General features: G+C 41.2%; 1 protein-coding gene and 1 long non-coding RNA gene across 3 annotated transcripts in view; one reads left to right on the top strand and one right to left on the bottom strand.

Annotated features, from left to right (window-relative positions):
- Positions 1-11,257, bottom strand: part of SP4 (Sp4 transcription factor) — a 26,666-nt gene extending 15,409 nt beyond the window's left edge. The window contains exons 1-3 of one of the 2 annotated variants that reach the window (XM_090142685.1): positions 11,187-11,257; positions 9,497-9,597; positions 7,472-9,029 (exon numbers count right to left, since the gene is read on the bottom strand). In XM_090142685.1, the coding sequence (XP_089998811.1) occupies positions 7,472-9,029; positions 9,497-9,577 (1,639 nt within the window). In that variant the 5' untranslated portion in view covers positions 9,578-9,597; positions 11,187-11,257. Of the gene's footprint in view, positions 1-7,471; positions 9,030-9,496; positions 9,598-10,207; positions 10,446-11,186 lie in introns of those variants that run through there. The other variant, XM_031590083.2, reaches the window with a different exon arrangement.
- Positions 10,010-25,959, top strand: LOC149917493 (uncharacterized). The gene is made up of 3 exons (XR_016467756.1): positions 10,010-10,076; positions 13,908-13,977; positions 25,340-25,959. It is a non-coding gene; the product is annotated as an uncharacterized LOC149917493 (long non-coding RNA).

Genomic DNA, 25,959 nt, shown 5'->3' on the forward strand with positions numbered 1-25,959 from the left:
GTATAATAAGTAGCGCTTCTGGCTCATGAAGATGGAGCAGCAAATCACTTAAGAGTGGGAAGAGTATATGGGAAAAGCGATTACTTCGGTATGTAATCAACATCAGATGTTATGAGAAACTAAATACTTAATTAGAAACACCTTTGACTCACAGTCTTTAAGATACATGTATTTAATCTTGTATACTTATTCCTATTTGAAACATTTTACTAAATTCTTTAAACTCTCTTGCAAAGTCTGAACCAGAATGGTAATAATACGTAAACAATATCTTCTGTTTCTGAACAGCAAGTCAGAATTAGTGACTCACACATGAAGAGTCAATAAAGAAGCAAAAGGAAAACAAAGCACAAGATGGATGTAGACAAATCTGAGAAATACAAGACAGGATGAGAACAGAGATGCTGGCAAATTGTGTAAGTACTAACAGTAGCAGAATGAAAGTAGTTGTCAAGAAGAAAGGAAAAAAGCCTTAGAAACTCACATTACTAAAAATTATTAAGCAAAGGATGAGGCTCATGACATTTTTTCAAGCATCCTAATGAGAACACTTGGTATTGAACTCACATTGTCATTAACAACTGCTTTAGAATCCACAGCACATCCCTACAGAAGCCTCTTAAAACTCCCCAGTTGCAGTACTGCCAGGCAGCAAGCCTTTCCACTGAACACAAGTCATTCCTCCATTTTGTTCTGATGGATGAACTACCAATTCCCCATCATCCGGGCCACATCACCACGCATCTTAAAATGATTTGTGCTTAAGTCACAAGGTGGTGGGATCTGGGAACTCTTGCTTAAAGCAACTAACAAATCTGTAACTTTTATCTTCATGTTTTTAAAACAAAAACAACTTAATAAGAAAAGCTAAACATCATATAACAAAATTATTTCAAGAAATGTAATTAATAGATGCAATTTCAACCTATCTTATTTCTTTTTCCTAAGTAACTAAGTTACTCTGTAAAGCCACTGTTTACACCAGTAGGAGAGGATCTGTATATTCCTGCTGCCAGAAAAAAAACAATGAACAAGTTCAAAAGAAGCTTGAGACCTCTACTGACGGCCCCAGTATAAGAACAGGCAGAACACAAAACCCTTACAGACAAAACATGAATTGTCACCATTTTCTTACAGTGTAACTGGTCTTAATAAAACAGGATGCTTTACTTCACCCCATATTCATCAGCACCCACAAATATTCACATTCCATGCTATCGTTAGTACAAATATATTCCATGATCAACACATTGAGGGATGAAGTAAATTAGCTCACCAAAAGGAAATGGCTTGATAAACTATTCTTAGAAGAAGCTAGTACTAAAACAAATCACTTTTGTCAATTAACACATTTGGGCAAATAAAAGGAATCAAAAATAAGCTTTAAAAAGGCAAAGGCTACCTTATTTTAAGAGACAGGGAGAATCTTTTGATCTTGCATCCACACCTAGCACAGCAGAAGCTTTGAAAAAATGCAAGAGAATTGTCTATTATCTGCATGAACCCAAGCTTATTTGGGACAAATTCAGGAAGTCACCATCTGTTTTCCTCCTGATTAACACCACAGACTTCCCATTCCACAGGGAATCACATATAAAACATGAACTCAAAGAACAGAAAAATGCAGTTTACTTTGTACAGAATTAGCTTGCTTAAAGGCTGTGACTGGTACTAATCTCACAGAAAGGCAGGTGTTTATAGATCCCTGCATGTTCAAGTGATCACAGTTGCATTTAGGTTTGATTAACTCTTAAATAAATCACTATTCACAGATCTTGATTTAAAGCTCAAATACTTAGTTTCTACATCTTTCTCATCCAACTTTTAATTCTTCTTTTGACTTTGAAAGCGTTTTGACTAACACTATCTACATTTTTTTCTGTAAAACTTCACAGAAACCTAGGGTGGTGTAAACAGGAAGTTACATCTGAAAGTCACTTTGTACAATGTCACTGCTCACTCAAGCAAGGCCACTCTACAGCTGGCTGCCAAAGATCATGGGTTTTGAAGATCTCCACACATGGAGACACCACAACCTCTCTGGGCATCAGCACTCAGTCACCACCACAGCTAGAAGTAACTTTCCTCTTCACTGATACTGAATGAATATTCAGTTGGGGTGTGAAAGTGAAAAGATGAGAACACCTTTGCTTTTGCTTTGCTTTCTGACATACAGTTCAAAAGCTACCAAAAGTAACATGCTTGAGATTTTAACTTAAAAGCAAACAAAAAACACCAAACATTTATTCATCTTCTTTGATTTACAATAGAGCCTAGACATCTAGAGACAGGAAACAGTAAAAAAAAATTGTATTATCAATGAATGTACAGATGTTACAATTATGAGATATACCAGAGAGTTTGGCTAAGTAGTTATTATATTAAAAGAGAATAGATAGAATGCTTACCCATACCCTGGGCTCACTATGAAACTCCAGAGGAGGTAGTCAGCTCTTATGTGGGTCTAGGAGAGGTGGAGCCAGGCTCCACCCCTTCCAGCAGCACAGGTGAATTGCCTTCACCTGTGCTCCCAGGGCTGACTCATTGCTTGCCTCAGGTGATCAATCAGAGGTTCAGGCCATGATTCAGCAGTTCCCATACACAAATTTAGAGAAATTAACCAAAATACAGCTTTTACTTGAAATTTTTTTTTTCCTTCCCATTGTGAGATTTGTCTCTATTAGAATTTAGAATGTTAAAAAACCAAAAACCTAAAACACCTCAAAATGCGTAAACAGGTTTTCCCAACATAGTTCTATAGCTTAACATTTCCATACTAATTTTAAGCTAAGCTTGCTATTTGCAAATAATTACTTAGAATTGTATTGCTTTATTGTTTCATTTATTACTGAAAAAATAAGGAAAAGTAACTAAATTACCCATTTATAAAAATAATTTGGAAAAACAATGTTCATAGAACAGAAATATGGCACAAATAAAAGAACATTTATTTCAGAGATATACTTATTGTTGTTTTATTATTATTATCCCCTGAAATTCAGCTGGTTGGATCAGTTTGGTTTGCTCAAAGGACAGAGAAATTTCTTTTTTTTTCTCCTAACAAAGCTAGAGCACCTGAATTAATGGATGGGTTGAATTCTTCACAGTCTCTTCCCTGACACTTTCTGGACATCCTCCATACTGCTCATTTCTAACACCTACTTTCACTGCTCATTTGTAGCAAATGATCCACTTCTGGAAAGTTCAATTAACATACAAAAGAGCTGACATTGAGAAGCTCAGGTACTGCAGAAAAAAGAATGGAAATATCAGTCCGCAGATGTTAACTGAGCAGTTTATTTTTTAGAAGACTTTCTGTCATAACGAAAGCAAAAACTTCAAGTTAAAAATACAAAACAACAGTAAAAAAAAAATGAATCTGAGGAAGCTAATAGCCCTTAACAAGACAGCTTATTCTTTATAATTGGCAAGCAGTTTAGACTTCAGCATGTTTAAAGAATCACAGAATCATTTGAGTTGGAAGGGACCTTTAAAGGTCATCTAGTCCAACAAATAGTGACACCTACAGCTAGATCACATTGCTCACAGTGCCTTGTCCAGCCTGATCTTGAATGTCTCCAAGGATGGGGCATCCACCACCTCTCCGGGCAACCTGTTCCAGTGCTTTACTACCCTTATTGTAAAAAGCTTTTTTCTTACAACCAATCTAAATCTCTCCTCCTTTAGTTTGAAACCGTTTCCACTTGTCATATCACAACAGACCCTGCTAAAGACCTGCCCCTTCCTTCTTATAGACCCCCCTTTAGATATCAACAGGCTGCAGTCAGGTCTCCCTAGAGTCTTCTCCAGGCTGAGCAGCCCCATCTCTCTCAGCCTGTCTTCAAAGGGGAGGTGTTCTATCCCTTACATCATTTTTGTGGACCTCCTCTGGAGGCATTCCAACAGGTCCGTGTCTATTCATATCTGAAGAGATATGACACAGCACTCCAGGTGAGATTTCACCAGTGCAGAACAGAGGGTCCTACATTCACTGGCTTGCATAAGATCTCCTGCCATCAAAGCAGTCAGAGGCAATTCAGATGGCTTCCCTCTCAAGCAGGTAGTGCCACTAGCATTTTAAAGAGTTGAGAATCTCGCTATTAAAATGAGGAGCCAAACAAAAGAAATTTCTAGAGTACTTTTTCTTTCTCTGCTGAAGAGTACTTGGTAGTGGCTGGAGATCCGCTTGGATAATCACAGCCTCTTCTCTTTCTTTTGCCCAGATACAGGCCTACTTACAGAGAAAGACTAAGGTTTTGAATGCCTTTGTTCATTGGTTTGAACAGTTTCTAGCTCCAATTCTGTGTCTTCCTTCCTTCCTTCCTCAGATAACCAAGCCAATAACCTTCCTTTTCTTCAAAAAGCAAAGAAACCTTTTTGTCCTTAGTTCTAACTGCAAAGCCCTAGTACCAAGCTTGATGTTAACTGGAGTTAATTGATCTGAGTGGATTTATCTCTGCTAAAGGTTTGTTTTATGGTTACTTGACAAACACAGGCACAGTACTTAATTTTCTATTTCAAAACCATCCCTTAGTTGAATACTTGATATAGCAGTAAAACAGTGCTGCACATCATGCTCTTCACTCTCCTTTCCATGCTACTTTGCTCCAGAAATGGTAATCAGGAAGTTTCACAGTAGACATAAATAGAGAAGGAAATTATAACTTAACTCTCACATTCTCAAAGTTCATTATTAGAAGCTCAGTTCTTAGGAAGGAGAAATAGAACCTCAGATAAGGAGGAAAGATTGGCAGATTCACAGCCGCTGGTATAAAAGTGCTACCGAAGTAGCTTACCTGGGTTGGTAGGGAATTCAGTGGTCATACAGTTTAAGTTTAGTTAACACACAAACACTATATGACTAAGGCTTCACTTCTCTAGGATCACACTTCTGATTAATTCTCCTTCCTTCATCCTCAGTAACAAATCTAAATCATCACAGAATCAAACAAATCATAAAATGACTTGTGTTGGAAGGGACTCTGAAGATCATCTAGCTCCGATCCCCCTGCTGTGGGCAGGGTTGCCACTATCTAAAATCAGGCAGTCCAGGGCACGTCCAACCTGGCCTTGAACATCTCCAGAGATGGGGCATCCATCGTTTCTCTGGGCAGCCTGTTACAGTGCTTCACTACCCTCTGTGTAAAGAATTTCCTCCTAACGCCTAACCTAAACCTGCCTTCATGTTTAACTCTATTCCTCCTTGTCAATCTCAAACCATGTACAAGGGCTGCTCCAAAAGTAATGCCTCTTATTTATTATGTTGGCCCGTGACATCAGAGGTGGATAATGGTAGTATGACAGTAGAGACTGAACCTTCCCATCAATATTCCCTTACATTTTGTTGGCGTGCAACAGATGGCGGCAGCAGGGCAGTCTGACAGAACGGTGTCTGACATGCAAATGCACATGAAGCAGAAGTACAGAATTGAATTCCCCCATGGAAAAAGAATGGTACCCACTGACATTCAACTGATGTAAAATGCTGAACATTTATGGTCACCAAACAGTGAAAGTGAGCACAGTGAGGTAGCGCTTTTCAGAGGTGGTGACAGAAACAGCAGGTCAATTCCATTAGCACATATTGTTTCTACAAGAATGGTATGCAGGCTCCTGTTCATCACTGGCAGAAATGCAGAGCTAATGGTGGTGATTATTTTGAAAAATAATGCTTTGTAGCTCAGAATTTGCTCTATCAAATACCATTATTGTATTCTGTACGTATAGAGTATGTATGTTTTCTGTTAGTTTCCACTGAAATAAATAGGAGGTATTACTGTCAGAGCAACAGATGTAAAAAGTTGCTCTTCAAATCCACTCTCCAGAAGACATCACACACAATCAGAGGTGCAGACAAGGTAACTGAGTAAGATGATATCCAGAATACCTTGTTTGAATAGGTACAGTTGTAACCCATTAGCAAGCAGAGAAGGAAAAAAAAACTACTAAGAGCATATAGGAAGATTTCTTCTGTGCTACCCCCAAATCTGCTTCCAAAGCAGGACTTCCACTCCTCGAAACCCTTCTTACTTTAGAGTAAGATCAGCCAACCAGCACCTTCCCATCAAGAACAACTTTCCAAGGCAAATTATTCCGCAAAATTTTGTAGAAGTTGGTCAGTTCCTGCGAGCGGAAACTTCTTTTTGAAGCATTACAGCCAAACACAAGGTCAAGCTTTTAATTCTCAGACCCCAGATTAACATTTCTAAAACATTCCTTAATTCAACCAAGTTCAATGCATTCAACCCAACTCTCAGTATTTCAACATGTCATTAAATGCTAAAGAGCACTGTAATTGACAAAATTCTTCCAACAGCAAATTTCTCATTATCAGCGTATGTCTCCTCAGAAATACTTAAACCAAAGGGTACAATTCTTTCCTTTGCTTATGTCATAGCATATGACTATGAAAAAAAAAAAAAAAAGAAGTGTCAATACGATGCAACATTATTCATGTAGACTGGACACTAGAAGCTTTTCCTTACAGCTTCATAATATAATGGATTGTAGTTGGGTTGCTGACAAAACAGTTGTTTATTAAAACTAATAAAACAGAAGACTTCTGTTTATATGAAGTAAAATCAAGTTCTTGTAAGGAGTTGACAAACTGGCAAAGAGAGCCCCTAAATTGAAAGCTTGCAAATTTTACATACAAAGTTGCCCTTGTGGGTCACTACAGTGCTCTTGTGCAGAACTTTATAATTGAATTCTCTATTCCATCCCAGAACTTTTTAATAGCTTCCTTCCCAAGATTAGGCCAGCATAACCAAATAGGTATTTCAGAACGCATATCAAAAAGTTCATTACAAATATCAATATACAGTTACAAGGTTTTTGTTCCCTTTCTTAAAACAAAGATTAAGTCATTGAAACCATGCTGTGTGTAAGCATACCTCATTCCATTCAATCTCTTTATAAAACTCAAACTTTTGAGGGAACAACTTTAGGAGTCAGTAGAGAATATAATGAAGTTCACTATAAACGCATGCCCTGACACAGGATTTCCTTTACTGTCATTTTCCTCATCCTATATTTCCCCATGCACAGAAAAGTAATATTGCTGGAAAAATATTCTGCATTGCTAGTTGTTAATTTTTTTAAACATATAATATCTCTCAAGTCTCACATTCCCCCCCCAAAAACAACAGTTTTTTTTTTTTTTTTTTTTATAAACTATCCTTAAATGATCCTTTTCTCTGTCTTAGCAAATACAAGTAGTTCTACTTCAGTTGATAGAAGTGGAATATTAGCTCAATGTTTAGAAGTACTAGCTTTTTTAAAATCTGAATCTCAGTGATAAAGTCTTAGAGTCAGAAATTTCAAGTCTACTACACACACAGTAAAAAAAAGCCTTCAAAAGTATTAAAAACTGCCTAGCATTCTCACCGTGGTAAAAGAACCAAAAACCCACCATTTCAAAAAACAAACAAACAAACAACAAACCAACCCAACACTTTGTCAGACCACTCACCTGCAACACTGGTAATAGTAACTGGAACTCCTTGAACTTGAACACCTGCAGCACCCAGGTTGGCAACACTTACTGTTTGAAGATTAGGTACTGAAGCAAGCTGGGCAGCATTCAGGGTGATTGGGGTACCAGCAACAGCCACTGGAGCAATTTGGGCAATGGCTGTGCCACCACTTGAAGACACAGGCGTAATGGTGAGTTGCTGGGGTAACCCAGCATTCTGAACTTGAAGATTTGAAAGGCTTTGCAGATTCTGAACCTGTACAGTCTGCCAACTGATCTGTCCTGATGGTGTTAAAGTTGGAGCCCGGATCAGCACCTGAGTTGGACTTACTGCCTGCAGCTGAACGTTCTGCAAAGACTGCTGCTGGATGGTCTGTATAGTTTGCCCTGACTGGAGCTGAAACGACTGTGGAGGAATGGCCTGTATAATTTGCTGCTGAGGCTGCTGGATCTGTATCTGCTGTAGAATAGGTTGACCTACAATCTGTACCTGCTGAAGGGAACCTGACTGATCCTGAACATTCTGTAATCCATTTGACTGAAGCTGACTAGAGCTTTGGGCTTCAGAGTCTGTCGCAGTTGTTTGAGATTCTTCCGTTGGCTGCTCTGAACTGCCGCCTGCTGTGCTTGTGTACTGGCCTGTTTCTGCAGAGCTTACTAAGGTGTCACTGCTAGTTAGAGATGTTGAAGCAGTGGTCGTAGAAGTGGACGATGAAGAAGGAGAGTCTGGCATTGAGCTAACAGAGGCAGAAGTGACTGGTGTAGATGCCAGCTGACTTCCATTGGAAACTCCACCCTCTGTGGACTGGCCAACTTGACCTGAACCTCCTCCAGCTGCCATGTTGTTTATCACAGGCAACGCTAGGGTTACTCCACCAATGTTTATAGGTAAAGTTGTCACAACCTGTGCTTGAGTGCCAGGAATGGTTTGCAATTGCAGTGGTATAGAAACACCAGGCCTGATTTGGACTGGGACTGTCTGATTTGCTAGGTTCTGAGCAATAATATTCCCCGAAGCTGTCCTATTTGAAGCCGTGAGGATAGCTTGATTATTTCCCGCAGGAATAAGCTGAATTTGACCCTGTATATCTTGCAGACCAGTAGCATTTGCAGGATTAATTTGAATTTGTTGACCTTCTGTTGTCTGAATCTGTGGTATCACTTGATATTGGACACTACCACTTGGATTTTGTACTTGAATGACTTGAAATTGTCCAGGGGTTGTTGCAGAAGAATTGCCCGATTTGGTTTTTGTAGGAGATGCACTTCCATTGTTACTGCTGGAGGGACTTGGTGCGCTTGAGGCAACGGAAGATCCCTGTTGAGCAACATTATTGTCCTTTGAAGCAGAAGGAGATGCAGCAACAAGCTGCCAAGAGTTTCCAGCGAGCTGGGTTGTTACTAATTCTAACTGTTGTGGCTGATTTTGAAGCTGCACCAAACCTTGATTTGGATCTATAATAATCTGCTGCTGTCCAGTTGCTTGATTCTCACCAGGAGTTCCTATTTTGCTGCAAGTGGCTGCTAGCAAAGCAAGAGGTGAAGGCTGAGAATCCTACCCAGAAAGAGAGAAAACAGAACAGATTCAGAAGAGCACGGGCATTAACCATCAGAAGTAAGCATTGAGATTTACACAGGAAGCAGACAAAAACATGCTTCTGCATAGAGACCAATGATACAGCTCTGAATAAGGAAGTATACGTTTCTCTAAATAATCTTTAAATACAAGCCAATGGTTATCAATGCGTATGTGACAACCAGGACCTCCATGGCTTACTCAATCCAGTGTTTTTTCCTAAAATAAGGGCAAATTTTATAAGGACCTCTATTATGTGGAAAGCAGCTGATCGCTGTACACTGCAATCAAAAAGCACATCCAGACAGTAAAAATACTGCACTCCAACAACTAGGTTTCACCCAATCCAAAGAAAGATGCCCTCAGCAGGGAATGCTGCTAGCTGAACACTTAATTTTAAATGCTAATAGTTTGTGCACTTCCCAATTCGGGAGCGCGTGCTTTACCTGTGAGCCTCCAGTTTTCCCTTTTTTATTATTATTGTTGTTATTCTCTGCCTCGGGAGATTTCTCTCCCTCTGTGGGCATAGTTTCCTCCTTCTTTTGATCTGCAAAAATATCAAGTGTAACAGGTTAATTATTCACCTTCATTTATACAATAACAAAACCTACAAGCGTATCCTTTTTGGTTCCCAGCTTCTCGCCCGTATCTCTCCGTAAAAACAACGGCGCAAACCATTATTACAAAAGAACCGAGTCCTGAGAAACGTGGTTTGAAACCCAACCCATGGGGGCTGGAGAGTTAACACCCAGAAAGGGGAGGTTTGGTTTCCTCTCCCGGAGACAGCAGGAGAAAACCACCCACAACCCTCCTCCTCCTCCTGCCCCCCGAAGCATCGGCCACTGAGTGGCCGTCGATGCTTCAGGGGGCAGGAGGAGGGTTGTGCATGGGAGGGAAGGAGGGAGGCAAAGAGAAACGAAGGAGGGAGGGATGTGCACGGGAGGGAGGGCTGCGAAGAAAGGGGGAACGGAGGAGGGCGGCACGGCGGGAGGAGGAGAAGAAAGGGGGCGCGGGAGGAAGGGCGGGGTGAGCGGGGGGACCGGGGAAGAAACGGGGGGACGCGGGAGGGCGGGATGGAGGGGACGGAGGGTGGAGGGAGGAGCGGAGGGAGGGCGGGAGGGGTGTGCTCGGGAGGGAGGAGGGAGGGGGTTACATACCGCTCATCCCGCATTAATGCCCCGCTGAGGCGCCGCTCTAGGGGGGAGGAGAAGGAGGAGGAGGAGGCGGAGGGTGGGGTGGGGGTAGCGGGGAGAAGGCCGGTCGCAGCCGGAGCGGGGAGGAGCGGGACGGCCTATTTTTCCACGAATGGCCGCCGCTGGGCTGTGGCGTAGCTCCTCTCTCTCCGCCCGCCGCCGCCGCCGGCCTCAGCCCCGCCGCTTTGAGTGACAGCCGCGGGCCGGCGGCCGCCGCCGGGGGGAGGGCGCGCGGCGGCGGGGCGGAGCCCGCCGGGGCCCAACCGCCGCCCACTGAGGAGGAAACCGAGCCCCGCCGCCAGCCCCCGGCCGCCCCTCGCGCTCTCTCCGCCTCAGCGCGGCTCCCCACGCCGGAGGCTGAGGAGGCGGGGCGAGGGCGGGACGCGAGCCGGGCCCGGCGGGCGGCTGGGCAGCACAAGGGCGGCCTCGGCCTTCTTCTCCTCCTCCCGCTCGTCCCCGGGCCGCGCGGCGGGGGGCGGGGCTGCGCGGCGCGCGCGCTCGTGCAGCGCTTGACAGCGCGGATGGGCGGGGGGAGGCGGGAGGAGGGCGGGGCCTGCGGCACCGCGGGGCGGGACGAGACCGAGACCTCGCTGCCGGGCTGCTCGCCGAGGCTCGGGCACCGAGGGAAGGGGGAGCGCGCGAGTGCGCGCCGGCAGCCAATCCAGCGAGTTGGGGGGCGGGGCCGCGCGCCGCACTGACCAACCGGGTTGCGCGCGCCCGCCTCGCGCGCCTCTAACTGACAGCGCGCGGGAAGCTCCGGCGCGGCTCTCGCTGTGGCGGCGCCCCCGCCCTCCACGCTGGTCCGTCTCCTCCGAGACACCTCTGTGGTTTCCGTAAGGAAGCCGAGGTCCGCTCTCCCTTCCCAAGTTTGTACAGGCTGGCCGAGCTGACGCTCTCCAGGCGCACCGCTCGGGGGAATGGCGTGCAGGGATCCCTTCCCCACCTGCCGGGCATATTTCCCACAGCCGGTGGCGAGGGGGCGGGAAGAAGCTGCCTTCCCATTGGCTCAGCTGCGACGAGGGACGCGCGCGGCACGCCGGGATATGTAGTCCTGGGCGAGGGACTGAGGGGCGGCCGCGTGGTGGGGACGCATGCGCAGAGCGGCAGGTGTCCCTGGGCGTCCGGCTGCCTTGCGGGCCTAGGCCGGGCTTTTGCGAGTGGGAGGAGGTGGCTGCGGCGGGCTGGGCTGATCAGTGTCACAATAAAAACGTCAATTATGGTTGTGCCTTTGGTTTTCTCGGTAGGGTTTCCTCCAGTTCTCCTTGGCATTTCCCAGTTTCCCATGGCTGTTTCTGGAAGGTTTCTGGTTAAGTTGAAACTGGCTGTGATGTGATATGGTGGAAGAAATGATGGGTGCCCAGGAACTGGCAGCTGGGCTGGGCTTGCTGACCCCATTTCAGTTTGGAAGGAATTTGGTAGCAATGCCAATCTTTAGATGACAGCGTCCAATCTCAGCCCTCCAGTGCATCCTCTGCAATAAAGATGTCAAAATATTGAGCTTTTCCATCACAGACCAAGGAAACAATCAGAAATAAAAGTGGCCTGAGCTATTACTGGGTGGTGCATGCTGTGAGCCTGCAGGTCACACACTGATGCATCAGGAAATAACCTTACAAGCACAATGATTTGCACCCAGATGAGCTAATAGCAATACCTCACAATGTGCCACATGCACCTCCTGAAATGAGAGGCTGCATGAGGAATGGGCAGATAAGTTAGCCAGGCTACTCGTCTTTGTTTCAGTGAGAAACAGGTGTCTCAGAATCTGTAGTCCTTTTGGAAATGTGGCCCTGGGGTGTAAAAGCACTGTCTCAGCTCGGTGTGAGATTGATGTGGCGGATAAAAGATGGTGGTGGTGGTGTAGGTGGCTTCAGTAGGGGCATCGTGATTTTTTTATCTTTATCATCCACAGTTACACTCCTATACCACCTACTCTTTCCCAAATTTCAAATGTCACTCTTGCTCAAATTCTTCCTGCCAACCTAAGCTTTCTGAGCACGCCTCTTTTAGCATTGTTCCCACATGAACCAGGGCTCACCCTGTGCACCCCTCATACCTCTTACTCCCTGCAGATTCTCACGTAAGTCGGCAGAAGTTACCTGTTGATTTAAAGAGATGATTACAACTCATGATGAGTGTTCATTGACACAGGATTCCCATCTGCTGTTGGGACAGATGAAGGAAAAGTGTCAGAAATAGGGAAAAATTAAGCAAAAAGTTTTCATCACAACTTCCTTTCAGGCTTAAACTGTGTTGATATCTGCAAACAGAGGCACAACCGGAGTTAGCAGAGGCCCACTGAAGGATAAGGATCCTGGAAAGATGTAGCTCAGGCATCACATCAAAAGGGAGTGTGTAGTTTGAACTAGGGCTCAAACTAATAAAATTGACTTTCAGCTTGGCACCTCTCTCAGTGTTCTGTTTAACTAGTGGGGATTTAGCTCCTTGTTTTTAATTTTTTAGTTCTCCCATCTCTGTATCCACATGTACAATTTTCTCTCTTATCAGTCCTAAATTTTCTGCCTTTCTCTCTTTTGATGAGTTTCCATAGTACCCTGATTTTGTTTTCTTCCCAGATTTCTCCTCCTTGTACTTACTTCTCTGAATCTTGTATTTCCCATTATTTTCTGCTCCCTCCTTCCTTTTGCATTTCTTTCTTCTTTTTAGTCTCAAATTATATCCTACTTTTTTTTTTTTTACTCTTGTCTTATTCTCTAAGATATACCTTAGTGCCTGCATTGATTTTGTACCTACCACACAGTCTTAGATTTCTAAACTTTTAGGAGTTTCTCTGCTGAACACAGCAAGGCTCGTCACGCTGAACAGAGTAACACCTAAATATATTTACAAAGAAAAAAAAAAAAAAGATGGGGGCGTGAAGGGGGAGGGAGAGACAGCTGGCTGCATGCTCCAGTTTCATTGGCTCTCTCCACTATCTGCCAGTACTTACATAGGTTGCATTTGGACAGAAGGGTCTGGGAGGCCAGCAGCTGTAAGCAGCAGAGACAAGAATGAGACAGTGGCTTCAGAAAACTGTACATCTGGTTGTAGGGCAGCTGGTTGGATTAATAATGCTGCAGCCCTTAGACACAAAATGTTGGACTGGTATAAAACCATTCTGATGTAAGGGAGGTGTTGGTGGTAAGAATACATAAATAAATGGGGGAATAATTTTAATCTGGCAGGATTATGCAAGATCAGGTATCAGATATCTGCATTTCTGAAGTAACTTCTTTGGCCAGCCCAAAGTTTCTTTTGCCAGTCTTTTTGTTCTCCCCTAATGCTCTTGGTGCTGTTTTGTCATAGAAGCTGAATGTTTCCAGGAAGTTGCTTTCCTTGTGTATATGCAGGTTCGGGTGCATATTTTTCCTCTTATTTGGGCCCTTCCTGGAATCCAGTGTTTTGTTGTAAGCTGTCTTGGCTCCAAAAACAGCAGCTTCGAAGAATTCAGTGACGGCATAGCATTACCAATCAGACAGAGCCTGGATCAGAGCCACAGGGGAAATCAAGTGTTTGGCAAGCTCACTCCCTAGGCTTTGCTCCACGTGATCCCAAGTGGACCAACTCAGAGGTATTTGACCTGCTGAGAGTCTGTGGAAAACATTATCAAAACCACCATGGGAATTCAAGGAATGAATTTGTCTGTTGTGTCATTTCTTTGCAGATGCATCAGCCTATGGGACACCACACAGCACAGAACTGGGTCAAGTATGCTCCCGCCAGGAAAGCCAATGGTAAAAATGAATATTTCAGCTCTGACTGTCATGACCCTAACTTATACAAGCCTGAAACACAAAGTTCTTCTTTCCTCCTACCTCATCTGTATCCATTGCACCTGATTTTTGCCTGATGTTTTCCTAAGAATTTTATCATATCATAATGATGCAGCAGTAATTATTAGAAAATAATTCAATCTGAGATGCTGAATCAATCCTTTATTGTTTTCTAAACAGAATTAATGCAATAATTTCAGCCTAGACAAGGCTCACTCACTCCCCACTCCTTTGCCATTTCAACCCTGACCATTAATGAACTTCACATCACTCAATGTAAAAGTTAACTTTAACTTAGGATATAGAAATGACATCCATCTGACATTACTCAGGACATCAGGTCAAGCTACTGCCAGCTACTCTGCCGCAAATCCAAAACACAACATGCTTATCAATTCCAGGACAGCCTTTAATAGACTTATCCTGGTTTGGTCAAAGATGTCCATTTTCAACACCCAGACTCACATTATCCAGCATGGAATTAACATGCATACCTTACGAAGATGACTGTTCTCTACTGTGTGCTTTCCTATGTGTAATCTTTTGTGTGCTTGGAAACTGAAAGTAAGTCTTACCCAAAGTCTTTTTGAGCTTGAGGAGCTATACATCCCACATCTTGCCAAATCACCTGACACTGGTTTTGTCTTGCACAGTCTACAACAGCTTGCAACACAGTTACTCTTTCTTTTTGATACAGAGCTTGGAGAGCTGAATGTACAGAGTAATTTTTTTTTTTTTTTTCAATTTAGTGATGCTGCTGTTAGAAAGTATCTGAAAAAAATCTACTACCACTTACCAAAATGATTACTTTCGTTTCCAAAAATGTTCTTCTTAGTGATATGTTTCCAATCCTGACATGCTATGAGAGCACTAGTTTTGTGGAAGCATGCTTTGGGTCAACACATGACTAAATTGTCCTCCCCTGTACGTTGATCAAGATGTACTAGTATTACCTTACCAAATAAGGGCTGAATTTATCACAAATCAACCATTAATATTGTACTTTTAACTGCTAAAAATCTCATTCCAGTGCTCATCTGCTTCATCTGTGCTGGCAGAACTCTTTTCACAGAGCCAGACATGACACTCAAAAGAATCCTGTCTTTGTCAGTGACATTATCTAGCTACACTGAAAGCTGAACCCGATGTAACTCCAGCTTCGCTGTTTCACTTTATGCAGCCCGTTGTTTGCAGGAAATGTCACCTCTGGGTCAGAAAGTCTGCACGCATCTGCACTGAAAGCACAACTGTCGTGCCCAGACACATACTTCTTGCTCAGTTTGTCTTGCAAAGACATTGCAAGAATGCAGAGGCTGTGGTGATAGGTGTGGTGATAGTTCTGTAGTACTTTATACGAGCTTTTGAAAGCTGCTGAGTGCTTCAATAACAGTAGGGTGCTCCTTATGCTGTTACCAGCAGTGAAACAGGGCAAGCACCTTACAGAGTAACAGAAGATCAGAAACCGAGATTCAGTTTAACCTGGATTGACTAATTATATGCCTGTAATACACAGTAAGAGTAAAGAGGATATCCTATGCTGTGTGTAATTTGCAGTTCATGCTCACATGCAAACCAAATGTTATACATGCTACCAGTGGCTGAGTTCTACACAAATCTGGTACTAATAAATGCAGAACATGCTGCATGAGGAATGTGCCCGTAACTACACTGCTTCTTGTTTGGCAAAATCAATTAATATACCTGTGAATTTAAGTTCAAAATACAGTAGGTGTGGGAGAGAAATGTGAGGTGGAACTTCTGCCCTTGACCTCTAGAAAAGAAAGTAAACAAATCAAGCAAATTTCAAATTCTCAAATATATTTTCTAATCTTCACTTTCACTATGATACAGTTTTGCTTTAATGAAATTTCTCAGGTGATAAAATTGAGAATGAGCTGGAGACTCCATTTCTGTCTGGATTCAAGTGTCAGTGCATTTGGTGGAGGAAGACTAACCACTGTAAAAGAAGAGAACAAAGATGCAAATGGAAGTAAGCTAGTAGTAACAGATTATTTCAGCTACCCAAGATTGGTGGCTCATGTCACAGAAGGATATAGCTAAAATTAGCAAATTTGTGTTACCACAAATGACTGCTTTAGGCAGTAGGTAGCTTTGCTGGTGTGAGATTTAGTTCTAAGTAACAAATGAGATCTGATTTAAGAAGTAATTACAGCTGAATCCCACTGTCACAGTAGCTGCAAGATAGTGAAGATTAATATATTGATCCTAACTGCCCTGTGTCCAAAGACATAAAAACACAAAAAACTAGAAGTATTTAAGGAAATAAGATCCTTAAAACGGGTATGGTATCTATTTAAGTATGCCACTGTAGAATGACAAAACTTCAAACATATTTCATTAGGTAATTTACTCAAGTAACAGATAAGTCTACCTGGAGGTAAAAGCAGCTCCAGTGGTGTCAGCAAGAAGTGTCATGAACTGAATTCTGGATCTGATGTGTATAGAGAGGCTAAGTGGGGAAACCTTAGTTGCAAATGGCCAGAAATAAATCCCAATAAAGATAAATACATGGAATGAAAGACATGCATGCATCAGGAGACATGTTAAGCTACGTTGAGAGACTGGCTCAAAGTCAGGAGATCTAACCCCTCTGCAGATGTTAATACTTACAAGGAGCAGGCCACTGGGGCATGCATGAAGCAACAGGACGAGGAGAAATGGTTTTAAACTGGAAGAGGGTAGATTTAGACTAGATATCAGGAAGAAATTCTTTACTGTGAGAATGGTGAGACACTGGAACATATTGTCCAGAGAGGTTGTGGATGCCCCCTCCCTGGAAGCATTCAAGGCCAAGTGGATGGGGCTTTGAGCAACCTGGTCTAGAGGGAGGTGTCCCTGCCTATAGCAGGGGGTTGGAACTAGATGATCTTAGAGGTCCCTTCCAACCCAAACCATTCTATGATTCTGTGAATATTTTTGTGGATAAGAAAGTGAAGTCATTGTCAGAAATTGTTATGAAAATGTATGGTATCAAAATAAGAGGTCATTCAAGTTACAAGATTTCTGTTTCTTTGACACTACTAACAACAGTAGCTAGAATGAAAAAACTGCAGAGCTCATGCTGCCTTTCTCCACTTCCAAGGACTGGAGAATCTCTAATGCTTGTTTTTCTAACTTGTTCTTAAAAGCTGAATGGTGGAGCTTACACTACGTCTTTACATAATGTATATATTTCTGCCTATTTCTGCCTATCTGTTTTCCCTATTTTAGCCTAAGCCTTTCCTTCTACAATTAAAACCAGTTTATTTTTGTTTTGTTCTCAACATCATGAAAAATAGTCAGCAGCATCCCTGTTTATGGGAACCTTCTACATGGCATCATACACTGCCACAGCTGCCATCAGGCTTTAGTTTTTAGAACAAGCATATCCTTCCTTTTAAAAATTATTCTCTATCTCCTAAATATCTTTAAATATCTCCTAAATATCTTTAAATATCTTCTTCTTCTTTTTTAAACCTCTTTTTGTACTAGCCTATTAAATTACACCATACTAAGGCTTCAGAGAGGTGAGTTAAGAAAAACAATTAGTACCCCTATCTTGTATATGACACATCTATTAAAATGTTCCAGGATGAATTTTTCTATCTTTGCATCAACTTCATAATGTTGACTCATATTCAATATGTGGTTTACTGTAACACGCAGGTGTCTTTCTACAGTGCTGTTGCTATTGTCAACTTTGTATTTATGAATTTGATTTTCTCTTGCCTCAATAGATTACTTTGTACTTGTCCTCACTGAGTCTTATCTTATTGATTACTGACCATTTCTCCCATTTATCAAAATTATTTTGAATTATAATCCTTCAGCTCCCACACAGTCCCATTACTTTAGTATCAAGTGGAAATTTTCTACGAGTACTCTTCATTACATCACCAAAGTAACAAATGAAAAGGTTGCGTCCCACAGCCTAACACACAACAGTTCTTCTGATGTAGACAAGAATCTGGATGCACACACAATATATATATATATAGTTGGAAACTTTCAAATGCAACTGATTTTCAAAAATGAAATTTAAACCTGGCCGGAAATGGAAATTTAAACCTGGTTGTAAGCACAGCTATCTCCATCTGATTTTAGGTGTTGTGGAGGGTCCAACTATTGCTTGAATCTGTTCTTCGTTTCCTTTTAAAGAAAAATTGTCAACAAATTGTTGACAATTTTTGGAAGAAAAGAACTGTGCCGCATTGCACAGGTGATATTTTGTTTTGGTATTTTTTATCTCTTTGAGTTGAACATAAAAAGTGCTTTCTGTTTTATAGAGCTTCATGCACATTGATGAGATTAACCTCCAAAATGTTACAAGTTTCATTCTAAATCATAACAAAAGTCCTCTCTTTTCATCAAGTTGTAGTTATTATGTGAGAGAGAAAAGTAAACTGCTTTCAGATACTCCTTGGAATTACGTGATGCTATAAGATGCTGTTGCTAAGAAATAAGAGTTCAACTCTTCTGCTTGGCAAAAGAATGTGGCCATAAGCAGCTCTCTGTCTGACTTAAAAAAGCACCTTAATTTATAGTTGTATGTTTAAATTTTTAGTTTAGAGTTCAGATACAGTTGCCTGACATTAAAGTCAGCTTCCAAGGCTGCAAATTTATGGTACTTTGCTAGTCTTGGTAGCTATGTTTTGCAACAAGCAGTTTCCAGAAGTGGACAGCACTCATTCAGTGTCATTCAACCCATTCATGTCAGTCTTCAGATAGAGAACTGTTGAAGAATTTAATGTTGGAGTTGTGTCTCCTGTAAGGGTAGATAAGAACTCCGAACTAGCTAGACACATCAGGAGCCTTCTGCTTCTCCATGAGCAGAACAGGAAATCTAATTTGTCTCATGTGGTTTCCTGCTGAAATACGCATTTGCAGTGAAAAATGTATGAGCACTGCAAAATTCACTTACCAGATAGCTGGTAATATCCTTTATATTCTGAATTTTTTTTTTCTGAGGAGGAACATTAAGCGTGCTAGAAAGTGACTAAGACAATATAACATGGAAATTATTTCTCTCTTTACCTACTTGGAGCATAATAATTTATAGATGATTAAGAGAAAGAGATATAAGCCCTCTATTTTAATGTATATATTTTAGATATTAAAAAATGGAAAAGGTTCTCACTGGGACAAGGTCTGCCCAAGGCTTCAAGAAGGGCACCTCACAGCTCTAGGGTAAGCACTGCTCTATGCATAGCTGAGATAACTGACAAGCTTTCATAGAGATCCAAGCTCTTTTGGGTACCACCAAATCTCTCTCTGTGGGAATGCACGTTTTTAATCAGTAGGCAGAGGTAAGGCCAGCAAACAGCTGGGCAGCAGCTGCTGCAATCACACAGGGGTGCAGATGGAAGATCTGGCACCGAGTGGCTAAACAACTTCGTCAGCTTGACAGCGAATAATACCACAGTTAGAATTCCCATCCCTACTGTTCCTGCTTCAAACAGGTTGGGAAGGGAAATGTTACAGAAAGCCAGAAGGAATTCTTAGTATTTCTTAGTTTTAGTTCTTATTTAAAAATTATTCTTGTTCTGCCAAAGTTTACAATTGTTATATAGAGTAACAAAGATTCCAGAAACTCGTAACATTATGCTTTCTCTCAGGTTGTTTGTACTTGAGAGCACTCAGAAAAACCCTCATCTTGCTCATCACAGTGTTGCATGCTGGTCTCATCGGTCATTGCACTGCAGGTTATTAGCACCTGCAATGCTACTTAATGACACTCTAATTAACATCTTGAGGGTTAGTCACTTCACTTTGTGTTGATTCACCTGCAGCCACATAACTACCTGTGATGGGCTGGCATGTAGCTGTGTAGTTTCACAGCCATCTCCAGGTACTTCAGGATGGGTAGGTCTCTCTCTCCAGTGCTTGTGGCCACTGACTCCTTCATGGCAATGCTGGCACTTGTACGGCTGCTCAGTGACTCAGAAAACCTCAAGTAAGTCACCTGGAAAAAAAGTCACAAAAAAAAGGTGTTATTCTCACCTTTTTCAGCTTTTACATCTGACTGTGCTGTCTCTTCACAAGCTGCATGAGGCAGAGCTGGCCTAAGTTATGCGTAATGGGGAACTAAGCCCAGAATTTGAGATGTGGAATACCAGAAATGTCAGGATATGAGATTGCTTCACATGGATTTTAAAGGATATATATAATTTCATACCACATGTGGATTAGCCTGAAAGCAAGCAATAGGAAAAAACTACTGCTACTTCTGAAAACATTTTGGAAAGTTTTTCACCTGTCTACCATCACTGATACAGATGTTTACAAGGAGAGGTCAGTGCTGCTGTAACTAATAGAACAGTCACGTTCTCTGGAGATCTACCATATCATGTGAGCATGGCTGGTCCAGTAGCTCCTTGACCTTGCTCCCAGCTGCTTTTTTTTATGCCAGAAGCTAAGCAGAGTGAACCAGATATTCCACTGGTTTTACGGTTCTCAAAGTATGTTATTATTTACAGAACCTGCTTGACTGAATATTTCCTATTATTTATGACTTTAAATATGAAATCTGACAGCTTCTACTTATTTACTTACTTTTTTTTATTATTATTACAGACATTTTGTTACTTCTTTTCAAGGAAAAGCAATTTCTGTCCAGCCCAATACTTCTTAGCCACACACAGTTAAGGACAATCACTGCTACATGCTGGTGGTTGGCTCCTGGGTGCAGGATACATGTGCTCTTAGCTGTGCTTGCAGTTGGAGGACAACCTGTCAAGACTGCTGTTAGCCAAAGTGTCTGGTCATAGGCTGCACTAAAAGAAGACCCTGAAATCGAAGACTGTGGCTGAGATGTGAGTCATCAGCAGATACCAAGCACATTTCAGAGAAAAACCACTAAATGGAACATGCTTGTACTGCCCTCTGATCTTTTTAGCTTGTACTTATATTACAGAAGTTACACACGGAAGGCAAGAGTCAACAGTGAATGACAGCAACCTCAGTTGTCAAGAAAACCTTACTACCCAGCTTCTTGCTCCTGCTTTTCCTCATCTGTATGTTCCTGTTATCTCAAGTCCCCTTCCTTTTTTGTTCCAGCTCTGATTATCAACAGGCTTTTCTATTAATTGATATAACTCATCCAGCAACAGAAAAAAAGATCCATTTTTTGTTGCTTAATGGAAGAAACTGGCTCACAGAAACACCTTGTTAGCTCTATGCTGTAGGCAGGAGTGAATGGCTAGTGCTGGGGCAGAAAGGGGGGGGAGAAACGTGGGTGTCAGCTGTGATAGGCTGTTAATTCGCCTCATCAGAGGTGTGAAACCATCACTTGGGGCTCAACAGCTTGTCTTGCAAGCAAAGGTGGTGAGAATACCTGCCAAGAAGGTTCTATAAGCTGTGGTTAATCATATTGCTACAGCAGCTAATGTGGGCAAAACTAGAAGTGGAATGTTATCCAAGCCCCAGGTTTTCATTAGCTGCAAATACAGCACTGATAATAGAATGATGCACAGTCAAAGCATAAGTGGAACACTGAAAATATCTTAAGTAATTTGTAGCACTGAATAGTGAATTTAAGAGTAAAAAGTGCACTGCTTGTGGTATTCAATTTCCAGTTTATTCAAATTATTACTTTAATAATATATTTATTAATAGTTAATAATATATTTATTAATATATAGCACATTTTGCATAGTTCCCTTTTTGCATCAGAATTTAGCAAGGATCTTTCTGTTGTTCATAAAAGTGTGTGCATATGTACATATACACTTTCTGAACTTCTGCTTGAGACTATAATGATCTCAACTATTCGAACACCATGAGACTCTGAAAGGGGACCTTACCTCTGAACCAATAAGCACATCTAATTTTTAGCATTTGCATGCTAACATCACTCTAGTAAAATCAGGAAGTTTTACCAGCTCCAGTAGAGTTGGGATATCAAAGAACAGAGATGCTAACATCCATATTCACAGAACTTACTTAGTTGCATAGATATCATTAGATGACTTGCCTGAGGCATTTGGAAAAGCCTCTGTGGAACAGGCACTGCACCTAAACCCTCAAATCCAGGAGTACTTCCCTTACTACTGAACTTCTCTTTGTTGTCTTATTGTACTTGCAACAAATAGTTCATTTAAAACAGGATTTAGACTACTTCAGGAGTTTTGAATGTTGATCCTGGTTGGGGGGAAGGATATACTGCTGATGCATAGAGTTTTCATGTCCATGACATCAAAAAAAAAAAGCTTAAAATAAGGAGTACTGAGTCCTGTTGATGCCCTGAGGAGTTGAAGTCAGAGAAGTGAAGGAATGCCTCTGAAGAATAAAACCAAGACTTAGCATTACTTTGGTGTTACTAAGAAAGCTGGTCTGGTGACATTCTGTGCACCTGCTTGGAAAACACAACATGTAAAAGAAGAAGAAACAGTTTTAAGATTAATTCTACATTGTAAATATAATATAATAATGAGTCTAAATTTTGAAGCTTTCTTCTATATAAATTCATTTCGTTGAGATATTTAGAGGGGTTTTACATGTATTTTCTATAGTTCAGAGAGGAATTTTAACATGGAAGTGCATGAAGCATCAAACAAGTATTTTCCAATGGGGTTTTCTCTGATATGAAAGGAATTCTTGGTGGCACCTCTCATTTCCTGTGCTGGCTGTAGGACACCAAGAACAAAAAAATTGAAATTCTAACTAGTGACATTTAAAAACTGGAATATACATTACATTATTCTGATATGCATCATTATATGAGTTTAAATTATCACTGAGAACAGAACAGGACTTTGGAGCAGCTTATGACCTTCTCCAGCATAGATGTGATGTGCAGATATATGCACATCTACTTTGCCCCTTAAAAGTTTTTCCTAGGTTACATAAGGCTTGTCTACTCAGGGTGCTCAGAGATGCTGACGGATGTTACCAAGCTTCATGTGAACCAGCTCCATCCATGAAAAGGTAGCAGGTGAAGGGTGCCAAATTCATGGCTGCTGGAAGCCACTTCCAAACTTCTAGGGTAGGTGTTTGCCCTGTGGCTCTTCATAATCATGTAATTATTTGTTGCTATTTTTATCTCACTGTGAAAGTATCAATCAGACAAATTAGACAGCACACGCAATATACAGAATAAGTTTTAGCTCAATACACCTGCTTAAGTTGTCATAACATAATTATTAGCTTTCTATTTTCATCATTTTTGTTTTCTTCTTTTATTAATGAAACCATTTTTATGAAATGCAAACTGTATTGAAAATTAGTATATAAATGTCACTTTAGTGATCGTATGGACAGTGTATTTTCTATTCATGACGTCCTTCTCTTCAGGACATTAACAGTATTTGATTTAATAAGTGAAAATTGGATTTAAATGCAAGAATGTAAGACAGATGCTATTAGGTGGCCTTGAAAGAGCAACAAAAGAAATCTGAACACATGAGGCATGAAAGCAGCCATACACTTAAAAAAAAAAAAAAAGAAAAGAAAATTCATGCTGAACATATTCAGAGTTTGTTTTGTTCTTCAATATGTCTAGTTTAATAATGTTCTAGCAATGTTATATATCTACCTTCACTGTATTTTTTCTTCCTTTTCATTAGTATTACTCCTGGCAAGATTCACACAAATAAACATTGACACATTAAAAAAAAAAAAAAAAAGGATGAATTTTTTCAGAGTGTGTTTCCATAAGCCCCTGGGCTTTTCTAGCAGCTCACTGCCACTCAAGGAGTACAGTTCTTGCTTTTCCTGTGCTCCAAGAACCTCTTTGCAAGTATCTTTTCTGCAAGCACTTCTGTGTCTGCACAGCTCTGTCCTCCCTCTTGCTCTAGTACTGCTGCTCAGAGCAACCAGGGAACAGAAATTGCAAGAAGGCCATGAAGCAGAGCTATTTTTCAGTTTCTCTGGCTTCTAGGAACTGTGGCTCCTACCCATCTTCCTGAGGCAGCCAGTCATCTTCTCTTGGTCTGAAGGCCTCTTATGACTGTAGGCAGAGCTGAAGATTGGGCATAGGCCAGCAAGGGCATGAAAACAAAGCAGAGAGAAAGCACTGGTTTGGAGTGGTTGGTCATCCCTGACAACACCCTTGCACAAGTAGTTGAGGTCAACCCAACTGGCTCCTCTGTCTCCAGACTCCAAAAAGATTGCAAGAAAGAGCTAGGTTTATAGAGAGACAATACTTGCAGATCCAAAAATGTTCATGTAGTAGAAATGAAGGCCTGATAGCAAATGGGTGGCTTTCTTTTTTAAGAACAGTTAGTTAAAAGGATATAAAAACTATCAAGAAGTGCAAGCTTCAAGAGACCATAAGTAATGTCACTTCTGGCTGTCAGATGCCGTAAGTGTGTAATAAGAGCCTAAGGGGAAGAATAACAATCAGTGCTTTTTGAATTAAAAAAACCCTTGTCTTTTCAGCACTGGAAAAAGAATCGAGTGCTTTTGCATTTAACAGGAGTTATTTTTCTGTGTGCCTGGTTGAAAGGAAGAGTGAATGAGAACAATAAGCTTCTGTTAGCTTAGTGAGGTAGAGAATAATTGTGAAGAAGCGGAAAGTTGAAAGTATATGATATTGCAAACAATACAAAAGATGATTTCTCTAATGAGACATAGCAAAGCCAACTCAACAATGTTTCCTAGAAATATAGTTGCTATCATTCCTTGAGCTCCATTCAGTTTCACATTGCAGTGTTTGCACAAGTTATAAGTGAAGACTTATCAATTATTTTAAAGTAATTCTTAATGTTATGTTTTAGTCAGTGCTTCTTTGCTTTATTCAAGCTCAAATATACTCTCCAAAGTAGCCCAGGCCTAGAATAACAATGAGGTGTGATTAATGGGAGGTAATAGACATTGTTGTCTCAAGCTGTGATGCCAGCACAGTTACTGACATAGGTTCTGATTTGATTCAGAAGTAAAAATTTTGTTCAGAGTCAAAAGGAGCATACAGCTTTCTTGTGGCTTCCAATTGCAACCTGTCTATACCGGTTAGGCAAAATGCAAAGCAATAACCAAAGTCATAGTCATTTACAGTAATTGTAGCTTGAGTTGGGACTTGGGGCTGATGGGAGGTGAACGATGAGGAAGTGCTCAGGGGGGAAAGAGACACAGAACTGTGGTGATCTTGCCCTGGGAAACTCCCTCTGGTGCAAACTTGACAGGGGATTCTTTAATAACCACAATTTATCCTTATGCTCTCCATTTTTCCCTCAGCAAGATGGTCTGTGCAGTTTTCATAGCCACAGCTCTGTGTTGGTTACAGCTGCAAGGAAAGGAAACCTATACCTGCCACTTGAAGTACCAGATGCAGGACATGCTCTAACATTTATGCCTATTTCCAAGTGAGAGTGTTTATCTCTTGCAGTTCTGGAACTCCCAAGGCAGATGAAGAAAAGAAAGTGAAGACAACGAGATGAAGAAGGGATTATTCTCCTTTAACCAGGTTGTAACACAAACATTCAGAAACTATTTGGTATTTCCATGGTCACAGAAACCATGTGACCACAGATGAGAATAACTTATTTCCAACCAAATCTTGTAACAACATTGTCTCAACTACTAAAGGAGTAATAAGCTGATTATAAAACATGAATCAGTTAGTCTATATAAATACATGATTTTAGCATAGGTGCATTGTGGAAAACTATGTCACAAGCAGATGATGTATATCTGAAAGATGATGGATAATTTCACTGCAAATATTTGTTCTTTTTCAGAAGCCATCTTATCATTTTCTGTATTTTTCATGATTCTCAGCAGTGTAAATGTTGTAAGAGTTTGTTCCAAAACTAAATGACGATCAGTGTCATTAAACATGTTCCTCTGTATACTATTTTACATTTGACAGTTCATCACAGACAACTGATACATTTACCTCTGCATAACCTTCACTGTGTCTTATAATATACTTTTTTTTCCATTTACTCAGGTGAGAAAAAGACAGCTTTTCTTTTTTAAGGAGTGGGGCAGTTGTCACTGTTTCTA

Source organism: Phasianus colchicus, chromosome 6, assembly GCF_987193195.1.
Source record: "Phasianus colchicus chromosome 6, bPhaCol1.hap1.1, whole genome shotgun sequence".
Taxonomy (NCBI): domain Eukaryota; kingdom Metazoa; phylum Chordata; class Aves; order Galliformes; family Phasianidae; genus Phasianus; species Phasianus colchicus.